Here is an 18,912-nt window from a genome sequence, read left to right as displayed (position 1 = left end):
GGATCAATGGCATTTGAAAGATAATTGAATTTCCTTCAAAATGAGCTTTGGTTTGAATTTTTTGGATGAAGGATGAGAGAGTTATGATTAGTCAAAGTTGAGTTGACTTTTCAGGCAAAAACCCTAATTTTGAATCTTAGGGTTTTGTTGATTTTTGATCTTTCCTTGATGAATTATGATCATCCAATGATCAAATGATGAATCCTTTGACAAAATATGGACTTTGACAAAAAAATTCATTTTTGACTGTCTGTTGACTTTTTTGGTCAAACGGGTCGTCTGTTGATTGTTTGAGCTGCTGACGGTGCGTCTGAGTGAATTGAAGTTTGAAAATTTGTATGATGGTACTTTGAGATATATGGATGTGTATGAAATCCATTTGAGCTCTCAAAAACTTGTTTCTCCTGTAAAAACAAGAAAACCCTAGTCAGGGACTGTTTATGTAGGAGACAGTTAAGCGTACCTGATTTTTGTGCAGTGTTGAGTCTCTGCTAATCGCGTGATATTCAGAAGACTTCTAGAACAAAAATCTTGGAATTTTGAATTGTAAAAGATTGATTTGATTGATGGTACAAAACACTGAGAATTGTACTGCCAGCAGTTTGGCTGTCAACTGACTGTTCCGGTATTGATGTAGCAGTTAGAGTGAAAAATCAACTGTCAAAGTTAATTTTCTTTTTTGTTGTTTTTGTTTTTTTTTTTGTTTTATGTGAAAAATGAAAGTTTATTTACATGACTTGTTAGAAAAACACAGACATAATAAATAACTAATATTTACTGTATGCGGGCAAAATTACCGATAATAACCCTGAAAATCATTTAATGCACAGAAAAAATGAATATTTGACTGGCAGAAAACACATAAAATATTATCTGAGTAATTAAGCAATATTATGACAAGTAGTACAATATTTAATACTGACAGTACAAATATTACATACTATATTGAACAGTACGACGAATAAACGGTACATTTAAGAAATACGGCAAATCTTAAAAATGACGATTGATAACCCATGCTACAAATAGTAACATGTAGATGATTGGGAGCATAAGCATCCCAGGTCCACAGTGTTCCGGGCTATGTAGACAGAAGAAAGACATGATCACCGTAGCAATGGTGATGACCATAAGAAAACACGTTTCCCACCGCTTCGCCATTTTGTCGGGGAAGAAGAAAGGATGGATTATGAAGTGGAAATTTGAGAGATGAATTAGAATTTGATGTGAGATTTTTATGGAAGAAAATGAGAGGTATTTATAGAATGGGAAGAAGGATAGAGACGTTGGGGAACGATGTGATTCCGTACAAAAGGAAAATTTGAGTGGAAGTAAGATTTGAAAGAAAGTGTATGATAGTGTTGGGAAAAAGAGAGATGTGGAGAATAAAGTTAGGATTTGATTTTTTGAAAAATAGATTTGAAAAGATTTTTGAAAATAATGGAATATAGTACAAAAATTAGTGGGAAACAAAAGATAATAATAATCTACTTGTTACCAGTATAGTCTGAGTTTCCTGATTTTGCGCCTGCAAAAAGATTTAACTCTGTACCAATTGTGTCAGTACTATTTATCTGTAAATAAATAAATAGCATGTGTGAAGTAATAAACAGTATTTGGCGTTTGCGTAAGAATAAATTCAACTGCAAGCCAAATTACTGTATAAGAAAAATTCTAAAAACTAAGTATTTCATATGTCAGGATATTTGTTGAAATAAAAATCCATGATTATATGAGACTCTTAATTTTCAGATTGGAGTTTTCTTGAAAAAAGATGCGGGCAAATTTTGGGGTATAACAATAGCACATGAAAATCTTCCAAAATACCAATGTAACCAAGTTTAACGAACTTTGTGACTTTTATGAAGTTTATATAGCACACAAAAATTTTCCAAAACATTAAAATTTGCAAGTTTAAGCAACTGCACGAATTTTATGTAGTACAGCACACGAAAATCTTCCAATTAAAATTTGCAAGTTTAACAAACTTCATGACATTTATGTAGTATAGCACAGGAAAATCTTCCAAAAGACCAAAATTTGTAAGTTTATCAAACTTCGTGACTTTTATGTAGTATAAAACACGACAATCTTACAAAATACGAATGTAACCAAGTTTAACGACCTTCGTGAATTTTAAGTAGTATAGCACACGAAAATCTTCCAAAATTTTAAAAATTTGCAAGTTTAACAAACTTCTTGACTTTTATGTAGTATAGCAAACGAAAATCATCCAAAATACCAATGTATGCAAGTTTAACGAACTTCGAGACATTTAAATATTATAGCACACGAAAATCTTCCTAAATATTAAAATTTGTAAGTTTAACAAACTTTGTAAATTTTATGTAGTATAGCAAACGAAAATCTTCCAAAATACCAATTTAACCAAGTTTAACGAACTTCGTGAGTTTTCATTAGTATAGCACACAAAAATCTTTCAAAATATTAAAATTTGCAAGTTTAACGAACTTCGTGACTTTTATGTAGTATAGCACACTAAAATCTTCCAAAGTATTAAAATTTTCAAGTTTAACAAACTTCGTGACTTTTATGTAGTATAGCACACGAAAATCTTCCAGAATATTAAAATTTGTGAGTTTAACGAACTTCATGACTTTTTTGTAGTATAGGACACGAAAATCTTCCAAAACACTAAAATGAACTTCCGAAATGCTGTTTTCGGAAATGAACTTCCGAAATAAGACAGTTTTTTCAAAAAAAAAGCGCTTTCGGAGATGCATCTCCAAAAACACCTTTTTCTTGCATTTCGGAAATGCATTTCCGAAATCAGGGATAGATTGGGTTTTTCACCAGAGGTGACCTAGAAAGTTGGGAGGTGGCCAAAGAATTTTCCTTAGTAAAATCCATTCTAGGTATCTCTCCATTATCCACTAATACATTACCTACCCTCTAACACTTTAATGTAAATTATTTTTTTAATTCTTTTGTTAGTGAAACAATATACTATTTCACATGATCTACATGTATCTACTTCTCATGTAACATCCATTTTTTTCCTCTCTTTATAATTTTTTATTTTCTCTCATACAAATATTTACAGAAACAATAACTTTAAATTTTTAATTTTTAATTTCTCTTATTCATTCTTCTTCTGTATTACTTTTTATACTCTTTTTTTAATTTAACTGTTGTTGCATTGAAAAAATTTCTTTATTTTTGTTTTCTAATTCTTAATTGTAATTTTTTAATAAATACTTATAAAAAATATAATTATTGAAGAAGTTGAGTTGCATCTTAATCATAAATAATTTTTAACAAAATGTTTGTTTTTGTAATTATAAAAAAAAAAAACTATAGTAAAATATGTGATTATTAATCCATTTTATTAATTAGATCTTATAGTACTTCTTTCGTCCTACAATGAGTTATTCATTTGGAATAAAATGGTGTCTTAAATGAATGACCCATTTTAATTTTCAATACATTTTTTCAATTCTACTCTCTAATTGAATAATAATTTCATCATTTTCAATACATGATAAGGATATCATAGTAAAAATCTTATTCTCTCTCTTATTTGTATACACTTTTCTTATTCTGTGTGAAATAGTAGGCTAGGTCATTCGTTGTGGGACGGATAGAGTGATTTTTTATTTTTCTAAATTGTTTATCCTTAATAATAATAATCATGTATTGAATCTTAATGTCTAATTAAAATTTCTGTTTATTTTATTTTTTTTAGGGAACAATTTTTATGATATCTAAGTCCAAAGCATATAAAATATTTACAAATATATGATATTTATTTATGTTTTCAAAAAAATTATCAAAGTTCAGACCTTTAACTTAGAGATAAAAAATTATCTTTCTAAAAATTTAACTAAAAACATATGTATAAATTATATTAAATTATTCTTTAAAAAAGAATTTATTTAATATATAGCATGTGATTGCAGATAAATGATTAGTAATCCTATAATATCTTTAATAAATTTTTTCTTCGAAAATTAAAAGGTTAAATTTGGTATTCTATAATATTTATATTTTATTTTTATTTATCTATATGCAACCACTAGTCTACTACCTCTCATTATCTCTTTACCTATGCAATTACCATTAGGCAATTTATATTGAAATTTAATGAATAATTTCGGTTGAAATAATGGATTATATTATCAAAATTTGTCATTTCAACAATACAAGGGAAGAGTTCCAGGCATGTGAATTTGTAAGTAAAATATTTTGTCACTTAATTTTCACGTCATTAAATATTTTAAAATTATAAAAAAAAAATCAAGTATTTTCTCTATTCACACTTGAAAAATCATATTTTCTTTCTCCATACACGTTTTACCCTTTCCTTCTTTCTCTTATGCTTTACCCTTCTTTCTTTCTCCATTCACATTTTCTTCTTTCCTTCTTTCTCTCATATTTTATGTTTTTCTTCTTTCTCTCATCTCATCATCGTCGTTGTACCTAAAGAGGAACAATATGTCGCTCCTCTTCCACCGACCACTGGAAGCAACTGCCCTTCCCGAGCTTGCATGATTCACACCACTTCACGAAACTATTCCTTGCAACGGATAATCGAACAGAAATTGAAGAAAGAGCAACAACCGGTAAACGATTGTGTGCTAAAAATGTTGTTTTTTTAATGGTGTAATTTATTGTTGTAGTTGTTTAGACCTCTGTTGAATATCTTCTTAACCCCAATGATACTTTGTTTTACGTTTACATGTCTTTGCGGAAGGTTGGTGCTTTTATTTATTGTGTACTTTTCAAGTTTATAGCGTCTCTTGTATTTCCTATGAATGTTTTTGTACTAGTTAATGTTCTATCATGTTAAAGAGAGAAAGAATGAATTTTTTGGCTTTATGTACATTTACCGCCTTGATTTTCACGTGGCAAAGATGTCTCGTATTTTTCACGTTGTAAAAAGTTGCTATATGTATTTATGTGTTGTGTTTGCTCACGTCGCTAATTTGTGATTTGTGGCGTGATACTTTTGTTTGCAGCGTGAATTTCACGTGGCTAATGAGTATTTTTTTAGTACAGTATCATTTACATGACTAAATATATTTTTAAGAAAATCACAATGATTCTTAAATTAATAATATTTGATTATATTTATGTTTCAAATACAAACTGACTCGTATCAAATAATTATGAATACATTTTTTTTAATATTGAGTATATATATGTTTCAAATAAAATCTATTTATTATTAATAAGTCAACTATTTCACCTCACATATCGTAAAACTAAGGTATATATATCATGTACGCACCATGTTTTTTTAATAAAAATATATACTATATTCCGTCGATTTTTTCGAAAACTGGGGGTTAACTAATTCAGCGTACACGCTTTGAATCCCAACATCGGACCATTTTTTTTATTAAAAGTAACGCCTTATTGAATATTTTATCTTTAATCTATAAATAAGTCACTTTTCACTTAAAGCTTTAGATTGTAGCATTCAGTTCCACATGTCAACTCTAACGAAGAGCCCTCAACAAGATAGTCATAAATATCACTGTTGAGAATCGAACATGGGACCTTTAGGTCTATCACAACGGTTGTATTAACTAACCGTTGTGATATCGCGTGTGTTTTCCAGTATACTACAACGGTCGCAGGATCGTGATTGTAAGTAACATGTTTACAACAATACATAACAACGTTAGGACCTATGTGATTAAATATCTTTTCCAACCGTTGTTAAATTCCTTTTTCATACTAGTGCTGGTTCAGTTTTCTGATTCCAAATCTTAACTCTTTAATATTTGTTAGCTACGAAGGTTCTAACATGACTTCCAAAATTTATAAAGGTTTAACACCATCTGTGAAGATAACATTCACATTCATCTAGTGTTTCAACTTCTCTGCTTCGTGAGTTAATCCTCCTTGTTAGATACTTGGAGAGACTCCATATATTATTTCAAGAGTGTACCACATTTCCTTAGCAAAATTATATTTAAGGACATAAAGAAATTGATTTTCACTTAAAGACATAACCACAAGGGTTTTAGCTTTAACATCCAATTCGAACTTTCTCTATTGTCTTCTTCAGTTCAAAGGAAAACAAGTTTATCTACTACTACACCATTAATGTAGTGACTGGGATAAAGGGTCTTGATTATTATTTTCCACAATTCAATATTGATACTTAGTGAAAATTTTAATTCTAACTTTCCACAATTCAAACATATCACCATTAAACAGTGGAGGTGTGTTTAGAAAATTCTGCTTGTTAAAATAAGTGTTTGAAGTCATCTTTCTTCTAAGATTATTAGTATTAAAATAGGCATTAGGATTTCATACCATTTGTTGAACATCTGACTTGTAGAGTTATGTGAATTGTAGAGACTTGAGAAACTTTGGTTGAAAAAATCATTTGGAAAAACAGAAATTGGAAACATTTTAAAACTAAACAAGTAAATAAGCAGCGGAAAACCAAAGGAAATACAATAAATTAAAGAGATAAGGGATAGAGATAAACACTAAAGATTTATACAAGTTCGACCTTAATTGACCTACTCTTGTCTCCAAAAATAATTCTTGAGAATATCCAATAAACTAGAGAGCTTTTAAAAGAATATGCTCATAAACCTCCTTATACAAGCAAATAAATTTTTAAGGCTAATTCGAACCAAACAAGAAACAGGGTTTAGAATACTCATACTCCAAATCAAACAGAGATTTTCAACAAGTTGATCTCGAACCAAGATGAAATTTTGAGTCGGTTAGCCTCTGAAATGAACTAGAGTTTTATATAGGGTGACCAAGAACCAAGTTGAGATTTTACAAGTGCTAATATCAAACCAGCCGAGCTTTAACGTCATGTTGAACTTAAGAACCAAGTTAAATTTTACACTAGCTAATCTCAATTCGATAGAGCTTTTAACCAGATCGAGCTTAAGAACCGTTATGGAGATTTTAATGGTTGATCTTCACAAACCAAAAAAGAGTTTTTCTTCTTGGCATAACTCATGAACCAAATGGAGACTTTCTAAGACAATCCCCCAAATCAAACAAGACTCAAGAACAAAGTCCTCACTCTTGGTAACTTACAATTAAATCCTCACTCATAACAAAGTCCTCACTTAGACTCAAGAGCAATCTCGAAACATTATGGCTAAATATGTGTGAGAAAATGAGGGATTTATTGAAAATAATGAGAGAAATGAAAGTGAGATCAAAGTTCATTTTCCATGTGAAATAAAATGATAGAGAAACTCTTTTTCTATAGTCCAAGTTGTGGTTTAAATTTTGAAATTATCCATGAGTGAAATAATTCTCCTAATTAATTAGGCCAATCGATTATTAACTTCTAATAATCAATTGTTCAAGGCATAAATGGAAGGTTTTGATATTTAACCATTACCAATCATTAAGAGACAATCTTAATGGATTTTAGAATCAACCTAGTGAATATAATTGATTAGGTTATTAGGTCTAAATGATTATTCAGTTTGAAACAGTCTTCCAATTATCAAACATTCCCCTAAATAGATGGCTAGGCCATAAAAATATTTTGGCTAAACTACCTCCAAGATCCTTTAACTTATTTAATTGTAACAAGTTAGTCCTTAATGTATTTTCCGCTACACGTGGGTCCTTTATGTTAACTAACGCCTACACTGTTGACCTTTTTATGCTTTATTTTGTTCTATTAATTTTATGTTAACTTCTATCATTCATATTATATGCTTGGAGGGACTCATCCTTTCCCTGAATAATGGCTTCTAGCGACGTCTCTGATTTCGGGTGGCGACGAGAGGCCATGAAATGTCTGGACAAGGTTCTCCTCAACTGTCTCCAGGACTTAATGGACCCGTCGAGGAGATTCTTATACCAGGCCATATACCCTTTCCTCAAAGTGGTGACTTGCATTTTATCATGACCCAGACGCCACGGTAATCGAGCAGAGCCTCGATATTTTCTATATGCTCGTCAGGGTCGGTGGTATCGTCATATGTGTCCAAAGGGGGAGGATTCTCCAGTCCCTTGAGAAGTCTGGCCGTCGTGATATCAACATATCACGGGCCTCGAGGCTCGTCATCGTTGTTGAAATTGGGAGAGTGGGTGGGAGACCCACGATGTCTGCGGTCTTGTCGAGGAGACTGACTTCTTGAACGATCTTTGGGAGGTGTTCGCTGAGTCTCTGCCCGGGGATTTTCTTTACATATCTTGGACTCCGGAGAGAGCTGATTGTGGCGGGGAGAGTTAAAGTCACGCTTCTTGACCACTGGGACCTCTGGTTCTCCTCGGTTCGAACGACATTCTCTTGGCCGTGGAGAGGGGCTTCGAGCCCGTCCTCGGTGTCTCTGCTGGGGAAACCTTGACGGGCGTGTTCCTTCTAACGCCCCGATCCTTTCGTTTTGTAAGAGGATCAAGGAGTTAGTCTTGTTGATGGCTTTGAACAAGATCGGGAGCATGGGATCGACATTGATCGGGATAGGGATCTTAGAAGATTCAGGCACGCTTTCTTAGATCTTTTTGGCGTTGCCAGGGTTGGTGTGGAGGGCGCCAAGATCGCGAGCATCATCCGAGGAGGGAGATGCAGTGTCACCGTCCCGTTTCTGAGGGATTACATCCTCCAAGAAAGGGTTGGCGCGGTCGAGGTCGAATTTACGCTCGGGATATATAACGGCGGTATGAACATTACGGTCATCGTTGAGTGTAATACGGTGAATTGACTTTATTCGAAATGTACGGTAAACAAGAGTTGCCACCGGCTTTTATTTTATCCAAATTATCAGAAAGGCTAAAAGAACAGGAAAAACCTTTTAAATAAAAACTGAGTTCGGGGGGTAATTTATGCAAAGGGAAGGTGTAAGGCACCCTTTGCATCCATGGTTTTCCATGGGCTCTTAATTGCTTTGCTCTTTAGTTTTGAAGCCAAAAGTTTCAGAAATGTAGAAGAAGAGAAATAAGGAGTTTAGCTCGTAAGTGAGCGTAGCCTTTTTGAAGGTTCATGAAAAAGTGTAAGAAACAGATTTAAGCCAGAGCAAAGCAATTAGGACCAAATTACCTGGTTAGATGAAAAAATTTCTTTTAGCCTTTCAGGGCTATCCATACCATAGGAGGGTAGGGAAGTCCTTTTATTTGGAGGTTAACGGGTCATCGAATTATCGTTCGCCACAAGACTGTCCCATGCCATAGGGGGCAGGTAGTCTAAGGGAAGGATCAGAATAGCCTTTCGTTTAGGAAACCAGAGGATACCTCAGCACTTCGTAGGCAACTTCGAGGGACGAGATCATATTAGCGAATCGAAGGAAGCATCATTGGGACCTATGATCTTGAGAATGAACTGAGGGCAACATTGCTGAGGTATCCTCGTATTCGAGGGACTTGGCTATTCTGCATTAAAAACACAAGGCAACAAGCAACAGGCAACAGGCAACAGGCAACAAGAGGGGTACCATAAAAGGTGCGTGGGTGCATCAATCAGTGATCAGATTCAGTTATATTATCTTGCAATTAAGTGATTCTAATTCAATTCGAGGTTAACACTCCCTAGAATTACTAACCACGCAGTAATATAATATGACAGATTTAAGTGCCTTCAAGGCCACACAATACAACCTCGAAGCAGATACATAATACTATGGGGATGGGGAAAAAAGGAATAATAGAACCAACAGTGCAATAGGTCTGACACAAGTAATAATTTAAAAGAAAGAAAAATAAATTAGGTTAGATTTTAGGGTTACCGACTAATCGAGCTTTGACGGCTGGCTAACCCTGAAAATTTGGAAAAGGAAAAACAAACACAAAAGGGTGAGTGTATGGCCAGTTCATTGATATTGAATATAAAACCCTAATTTTAAATTAACAAGGCAAAAATAAATAATTAAACTAAAGGCAAAAATGAATATTTAAATGGAAAAGGCAAAAATAAATATTTAAATTGAAAGGAAAAAATAAATATTTAAATGAATAGAATCAGGGACTTAGCTTTGATCTGATATGGTTCGTAGTCGGAGGAAACCCTGGTGCTAATCCTGAAAAACTGCACAAAGAAAACATTTTCAGTGTAGGAATAATCCTCGTAAACCCTGATTAGGGCACAAGTTAACCATGACTAATAGAATAAATAAAATTTAAATTAATTATTGATTTTCAACCTAATTAATTAAATCGGCAAGAAATAGAGTTTCGATCAGATTAACTAACCCTAATATTTAAACTAATTTTAAATCAATTATCTAGTTATTTAATCTAAAAAAACTATATATTACTTAATTAAAGCAAATTTAATAATAATAATTAAAAGAAAAAAACTAATTGTGAAATTTTTATGAAAAAACTTAAAATATAAACTTAAAAGACTTTTAGTTGTAATAAAAAAACAGTTTTTTTTAAAATAATTAATTACTTAAAACAATAAAGAAAAAAAGAAAAAAAAAAGAAAGGAAGTAGGACTCAGCTTTGGATCCTATGTGGTGAGACTTGTGAGGTCTATGGTGGACTGGCATTCCCAGGGCGCTGGATCTGTCTGGCAAAGGGATCCGACGATAGAGATCTGAGGGCGTATCATGGATGCATATGAGACACCTGCATAGGATCCGTTGAAGCAGAATATTGAAAAAATAACATGCGTGGGGTGAGGATCGAACCCCATCCCTCACGCACAAAGGCCTTACGCTCTCCCTTTCTCCAATGGTTATGATTCAGTACCTGCGTTTTAGCTACGAACTTGCTACGAGTAAATCGTAGCCAATTCCTGCAAACACTAATATCATCGTATATGCCAAATAAACATCAAACAGAGGCCCAGATTCATTACACGTGACCCCACGAATATGATAGCATCGTCAATTTGGGCTAATTTCGTCCCTAATCCAGAAACCCCAATTTAAAGATTATGAACCCTAGCAATGGCATCTCATCATATCGACCCCAAAACTCAAACTAAATAGTTCAAACATGTTCTAAACATCAACACAAACATAAATACGCAAACAAATTCCATTAAAACTCATGATTGAATGAAAAACGATTTAGAGTTATGAACACCAAACCGTGAGCGCAAGGTGATGGTTCTGAATGCATGGGGCTTCTGAGAATGATTGGAAAAGCTTCACGAGTGATCCAGGAATGTTGTTTGATCTTCAGAACCTCTTAAAATGCCCTGCAACTTGGAAACCGGTTTGATCTTTTTCTTGTATTTTTTGAGTTTGTTAAGGGTGATGAAGCTGCAGAAAAATCGTCCCTGAAGGTCTGCAATTGCTTCCCTTATATAATAGAACTCATTAGGGTTAGATTTATAGGCCAAATCCTTTTAAATCTTGGATTGCAAGTTTTGAGAAATTTGATTTAAAGAAGCTTCTAAATTTAGCAAATTTGCCCTCAATTATGCCAATCTTATTTTGTCATGAAATTTGATAGAAAATATGGAGTTTATTTGATTAGATATGATTAGGAACTAGATTCAAAACAAATCTCCTTCATAAATCTTTGATTTTTTCAATTTTATTGTCTTTTTAAATGAATAAAAATTCAAATAAATTAATTAAATCAAATAATTTAGTGGCCAATGGATTTTGGACTCTCCATATCATGGGGAAAGAGATTGGACCTTAAGAACATGGGCCCATTTGCAAAGAAACTTATTTTGAGGCCTTTTACTTCACATTTTTTCCTTTAAAATTGTCCAACTTTGACAAGGCATATCTCCCTCAATTTTTAAGATATGGAAGAGTTCTAGGACTTTTTGGAAACCTCAAGATGTCCTCTACAAGCCACCTTGGAAGCTTTTTCCCATTTGAAGAATTTATCTTCATGATATTACCTTTGACAAAAAAACTGTTTTTGGTTGACTTTCAAAAAGGACCTATAATCTTTTGCTCCATATCTCTCAAATGAAGCATTTTTAGACTTGGAATGTGAGAGACAAAATTGTAGGGAATTCAACTTCCTTCAAAATGAGCTTTGGATGGAAATTTTCTGATGTTCCATGTGGGAGTTATGGCTGGTCAAAGTTTAGTTGACTTTCTCCCACGAAAACCCTAATTTAGAAACTTTTGAAATTGTTGATTTCTGATCTTTCCTTGATGAACCATGATCATTTATTGATCAAATGGTAAATGATACTTCAAAAATAAGGATTTTGACAAAAATCAGGAGTTTTGACTGTACTTTGACCACAGTTGACTTTTAGGTCAAATTAGTCGACTGTTGACTTTCTGAGCAATTGAGTGATCAACTCTTTGAATTGAGCCCTGAATTTTGTCATGGAGGTAGTTTGAAACATCATAAATCATATGAGATGCCTTGGTCCGCGTTTTGGGCTGGATCGTGGATCTAGGCCCAAAATGCGTTACTGTCAGAATTCTAGGAGTATGTTTCGGAATCCTGGGAGGCTTTCCGAAACTAGTCGTTGGTCGGGCAGAAATGTATCCTTGGTCGACAAGAATGTCGAGCGAGCAAGAGGTCGTCTGTCCTCGACGGAGGGGAAGAGGAACTGCCTAGCAGTAGGCGAGGGATAAGCCAGGTCGAGCGCTGCGACAATATGCTGTCCTCGAACTTAATGGAGGAGTGTCCTCGATATAGGGGCAGACAGAAAGGAGTTTCCTTTGCCCTTATGTGATTGGGCCAAAGTCATTGGACCGCCCTAAAGTCAGAAACAGATTGGATCATTCCTAACCATCTGACCATACCAGTCTAGAACAGTATTTAATTAGCAAATCAATCTCAATAATTAAAAGATTAGTGCTACGATTTAGTTAGGTCTTACGGTTAGGATACTCTTTATATATATGAAATGATATACACAAGGCAAAATATTCTCTTACTAGTAATCAATTATTTAGTTTTTGAATTTCCAAAAGCAATATGTCAATCTCAAATATTTTGTTTGCATTAAACTATTCATTTTAGAATGGATGGTTCGTTAGCTTATTTATCCATGTCAAGCTGTATAGAAACAATAGTACACACATAACTTTTTTTTTTCTTGAGCAAACACATTAACCTTCTTATTTTTTTCAGTATTTCATGTGTATGTGAAATCTACAAGTCACCAAAATTGAAGTTAATGCCACACATAAATGATAAGAATAAGCACATACAATATTAATATCTACATTCAAAGAATACATATGTAACAAACATAACTTTATCATATACATAAATGCTTAACATAGTACAAAATTGTAAATCGAATGTAATTGAAGTGAAAAAAAAAACAGTATACAAATTCAAATTGTTATAATTATTCATTATACATATCAAGCTGCTGCTGCATCTGCATCACGATCGGTAAAGAAAGAACCACTACTACATCTTCTGACTCTAAAAGAAAATATTGATGGTGATGATGAGTTACCCTTGGAAGAAGAAACCAAAGGAATGCTCAACCAACGACACTGCACAATCGGTGTCGAACATGCGTGGGGTGAGGATCGAACCCCATCCCTCACGCACAAAGGCCTTACGTTCTCCCTTTTTACCACTGAGCCAAATTGTTTTTGTTGATAATGACACAAACGCCAAACCTAATAAATAAATTCAAGAAATTTTAAATAATACTTTGCGCGCCCAGTCTGTTGCGTCGTCTTCTCCAATGGTTATGATTTAGTACCTGTGTTTTAGCTACGAACTTGCTACGAGTACATCGTAGCCAATTCCTGCAAACACTAATATCATCGTATATGCCAAATAAACATCAAACAGAGGTCCAGATTCATTACACGTGACCCCACGAATATGATAGCATCGTCAATTTGGGCTAATTTCGTCCCTAACCCAGAAACCCCAATTTAAAGATTATGAACCCTAGCAATGGCATCTCATCATATCGACCCCAAAACTCAAATTAAATAGTTCAAACATGTTCTAAACATCAACACAAACATAAATACGCAAACAAATTCCATAAAAACTCATGATAGAATGAAAAACGATTTAGAGTTATGAACACCAAACCGTGAGCGCAAGGTGATGGTTCTGAATGCGTGGGGCTTCTGAGAATGATTGGAAAAGCTTCACGAGTGATCCAGGAATGTTGTTTGATCTTCAGAACCTCTTAAAATGCCCTGCAACTTGGAAACCGGTTTGATCTTTTTCTTGTATTATTTGAGTTTGTTAGGGGTTATGAAGCTGCAGAAAAATCGTCCCTGAAGGTCTGCAATTGCTTCCCTTATATAATAGAACTCATTAGGGTTAGAATTATAGGCCAAATCCTTTTAAATCTTGGATTGCAAGTTTTGAGAAATTTGATTTAAAGAAGCTTCTAAATTTAGCAAATTTGCCCTCAATTATGCCAATCTTATTTTGTCATGAAATTTGATAGAAAATATGGAGGTTATTTGATTAGATATGATTGGAAACTAGATTCAAAACAAATCTCCTTCATAAATCTTTGATTTTTTCAATTTTATTGTCTTTTTAAATGAATAAAAATTCAAATAAAATTAATTAAATCAAATAATTTTGTGGCCAATGGATTTTGGACTCTCCATATCATAGGGAAAGAGATTGGACCTTAAGAACATGGGCCCATTTGCAAAGAAACTTATTTTGAGGCCTTTTACTTCACATTTTTTCCTTTAAAATTGTTAAACTTTGACAAGGCATATCTCCCTCAATTTTTAAGATATGGAAGAGTTCTAGGACTTTTTGGAAACCTCAAGATGTCCTCTACAAGCCACTTTGGAAGCTTTTTCCCATTTGAAGAATTTATCTTGATGATATTGGCTTTGACAAAAAAATTGTTTTTGGTTGACTTTCAAAAAGGACCTATAATCTTTTGCTTCATATCTCTCAAATGAAGCATTTTTAGACTTGGCATGTCAGAGATAAAATTATAGGGAATTCAATTTCCTTCAAAATGAGCTTTGGATGGAAAATTTATGGTGTTCCATGTGGGAGTTATGGCTGGTCAAAGTTCAATTGACTTTCTCCTATGAAAACCCTAATTTAGAAACTTTTGAAATTGTTGATTTCTGATCTTTCCTTGATGAACCATGATCAATTCTTGATCAAATGGTAAATGATACTTCAATAATAAGGATGTTGACAAAAATCAAGAGTTTTGACTGTACTTTGACCACAGTTGACTTTTAGGTCAAATCAGTCGACTGTTGACTTTCTGAGCAATTGAGTGTTCAACTCTTTGAATTGAGCCCTGAATTTTGTCATGGAGGTAGTTTGAAACATCATAAACCATATGAGATGCCTTTGAGCTTTTGATCCATTGATTTTTTTCTCAGAACAACAAAACCCTAGTTCCTTGAACCTTGTTTAGGAGGGGTGTCTTTGAGCCATGCATGTGCCTTGACTTTGAGTTTGAATAGTATGGGCAAATTTTGGGGTATGACATTGAGATTGGCCATAATGTGATTGTTGAAAATTGCTTTGGTTTTCTAATGTTGAGGAGGAAAAGACGGGGAGAGCAAATGTTTCCCACAGACGTCGCCACTGATCCGGAGGGCGATCAGAACCTAAAAGTGGGCCAGCGTTTCCAATGATCAAGTAAGTAGGAGCACAGATACGTTTCAGTGTTTCAAGGGCTTGGCCATTGGTCCGCATTTTGGGCTGGATCGTGGATCTAGGCCCAAAATGCGTTACTGTCAGGATTCTAGGAGTATGTTTAGGAATCCTGGGAGGCTTTCCGAAACTAGCCGTTGGTCGGGCAGGAATGTATCCTTGGTCGACAAGAATGTCCAGCGAGCAAGAGGTCGTCTGTCCTCGACGGAGGGGAAGAGGAACTGCCTAGCAGTAGGCGAGGGATAAGCCAGGTCGAGGGCTGCGACGATATGCTATCCTCGAACTTAATGGAGGAGTGTCCTTGATATAGGGGCAGACAGAAAGGGGTTTCCTTTGCCCTTATGTGATTGGGCCAAAGTCATTGGACCGCCCTAAAGTCAGAAACAGATTGGATCATTCCTTACCATCTGACCATACCAGTCTAGAACAGTATTTAATTAGCAAATCAATTTCAATAATTAAAAGATTAGTGCTACGATTTAGTTAGGTCTTACGGTTAGGATACTCTTTATATATATATATATGATACTCTTTATATATATGAAATGATATACACAAGGCAAAATATTCTCTTACTAGTAATCAATTATTTAGTTTTTGAATTTCCAAAAGCAATATGTCAATCTCAAATATTTTGTTTGCATTAAACTATTCATTTTAGAATGGATGGTTCGTTAGTTTATTTATCCATGTCAAGCTGTATAGAAACAATAGTACACACATAACTTCTTTTTTTTTTCTTGAGCAAACACATTAACCTTCTTATTTTTTTCAGTATTTCAGTGTGTATGTGAAATCTACAAGTCACCAAAATTGAAGTTAATGCCACACATAAATGATAAGAATAAGCACATACAATATTAATATCTACATTCAAAGAATACATATGTAACAAACATATCTTTATCATATACATAAATGCTTAACATAGTACAAAATTGTAAATCGAATGTAATTGAAGTGAAAAATAAACAGTATACAAATTCAAATTGTTATAATTATTCATTATACATATCAAGCTGCTGCTGCATCTGCATCACGATCTGTAAAGAAAGAACCACTACTACATCTTCTGACTCTAAAAGAAAATATTGATGGTGACGATGAGTTACCCTTGGAAGAAGAAACCAAAGGAATGCTCAACCGACGACACTGCACAACCGGTGGATTAAACCGTCCACTCTTAAAAAAGCTTCCAAACTTAGCTCTAATTCGAACATCCAAATCAACCGCCAAATCATTGTAAACCCCGAGCCGCGTCTCTTCGCTATACTCATCAAGTTGTTTACGTCCTAGATTAATCACACGGTTCCCTTTGAACTCTATAGGTCCAAGATATGTTGTATTCTTGTGACCTTGATCAAAGGGTGCCAAACTCACATAACTGAATTCATTGTCTTTGTACCAAGCAATCGCGGTGATTCTTCGGTAATAGACGATGATGTTGTTGTTAGGGTTTCTTGCTGTGATGTTGACTTTGAAGTTGTAGTATAAGTTGTTGTTTGTGAGGTTGAACTCGGTGAGAGTAGCGTCGGTTATGTGGAACTTCACGCTTGAGGGGGAGATTACTATCAAGAAGATGATTGAGGTGGTTATGAGTAAGAATATTAGGGTGTAGATTGTGCAATAGAGGCACAAAAACCAGTGTCTGAAACACATATTTGTGAGGTTTGAGATTTGGTTTGTTGATGAATATGTGTTTGTGTGTGTTTTAAAGTTGGTGAATTGTTGTGTTTTGGGGTGTAGCGTGTTGTTTTTTATTTGCTAGGTGATTTCGTAGCAATATAGTAGAGTTTTCGGAGAGAATATAGAAGAGCGTTTACTTTTGGAAACTAATGATGGAAGAAATATTCAATGGCTTGAGTAACAAGAATCTATGAGATAAGTTTATAGAATACTTAGATTTGAAGAAAAGAACGTGTGAGAGAGAGACAGAGGAAATAAAATATAGTAACACTTGTAGTAACAAAAGAATTTCTTCATATATGAAAGGAAAAGGTAAAGAGACAGAAAGGTTTAGTATGTCATGTATGCCAAGTATTTTTGGACATTGTATATTAGTATAATAATATATTGGAGAGTTGTGGGATAAACGTCTAGGTCCTAAAAGAAAACACAACAACCAACTACAAGAATACAAAACACCAATAAAGGGGGTCAAAAATCAAAAGAACAAATAGTAGGCATACAATAATCCAACCAGACAAAACTAGATCTCCCCGATCCAAGAACACGTGTAACAGCAACGAAGCTAAAAGACACAACAAACAGAAATGAGAAATGCTAGCAACACTCTCTTTTCAACACTCTCTCCAACACTCACTTTCTTATTGGTTGAAACATGTGTGGGTCCTACCACTTTATGTGGGATCCATTTCTGAAATGAGGGACCCACACATATTTCAACCAATAAAAAAGTGAGTGTTGGAGAGAGTGTTGAAAAGAGAGTGTTGCTAGCACTCCTCAACCGAAATTCACGAATTAATATATCATTTCTAAGCCAAAATAGTGCTCATGTCTTTCACATCTTTAGGTGTCATTGAAGAATAAAAAAAACTATCATTTTGAGTTTTCTAAATCAAAAAAACTATATCTTTCTTTCGCTTTTAATTGATGTGAGATGATTCATACTTGAACTCAAAAATTTCTCTCACAAGTAAACTATCCACGTCACTAGCATTGACCCATGCTAGATCTCATTATGGATCTTCCGCTAAGTTTAACCTAGACTTTAATACTATTTGTTAGAAATTTGACCGTCAAGACTTTAATACCACTTATTTGAGAAGTTTGAGAAGCGTGGAGAGTGAATAGACTAAGCATTAACACTACATTTTTAATTAAAATTTTACGAGTAAGTGTGAAATTATGATCTCAAAATTTTTTATGGATCTTGAACGTTTAGTCCATTGATATTAACCACGATTCCTATATTCTCTGACAATTACTTAATTTTTAATTATTTTTATGTTAAAAATTGTAAAAAGAAATTCTTGTATAAATGAAAAAAAGATAAATTAAGAAAATTTCTTTAGCCACCTCCCTATGGGGGTCACCCCCAGCGAAAATCCCAAAATACCCCTGCTTCGGAAATGAACTTCCGAAGCGCTTTTTTTTAAAAAAAAAATTCCATAATTCGGAAGTTCATCTCCGAAAACACCTCAGGGGGTGTCTTCGGAGATGAACTTCCGAAAACACCTCATGGGTGAATTCGGAAGTTTATTTCCGAATTATGCAGAAACTGTGTTTTTTTTATGTTATTTCTTAAACAGTCTCGCATTTTAATTAAACGCAAACGCCAAATAAAATAAGCAACAGATAAACAGAAAATACTAATACGATAAATAAAATCCAAATAATATATACAAGCCGAACCAAATAGTAATAGTGTGCGCAATATACAATCCGAAAACAAAAAATAAATAAACCCGACCACTACTGGGTGTGCCT

At 34.0% G+C, this 18,912-nt stretch overlaps 1 protein-coding gene across 1 annotated transcript; it reads right to left on the bottom strand.

Annotated features, from left to right (window-relative positions):
* Window positions 1-16,290: 16,290 nt before the first annotated feature.
* On the bottom strand, window positions 16,291-17,330 carry LOC131598779 (NDR1/HIN1-like protein 10). The gene has a single exon (XM_058871350.1). It carries the CDS (start codon window positions 17,119-17,121, stop codon window positions 16,477-16,479), a length of 645 nt encoding a protein of 214 aa, XP_058727333.1. The 5' UTR covers window positions 17,122-17,330; the 3' UTR covers window positions 16,291-16,476.
* Between the last annotated feature and the right edge of the window lie 1,582 nt (window positions 17,331-18,912).

This window comes from Vicia villosa, linkage group LG4 (assembly GCF_029867415.1).
Source record: "Vicia villosa cultivar HV-30 ecotype Madison, WI linkage group LG4, Vvil1.0, whole genome shotgun sequence".
Lineage (NCBI taxonomy): Eukaryota > Viridiplantae > Streptophyta > Magnoliopsida > Fabales > Fabaceae > Vicia > Vicia villosa.
Note: the sequence above shows the minus strand (reverse complement) of the source record. Positions and strands in the feature narration are given on the sequence as shown.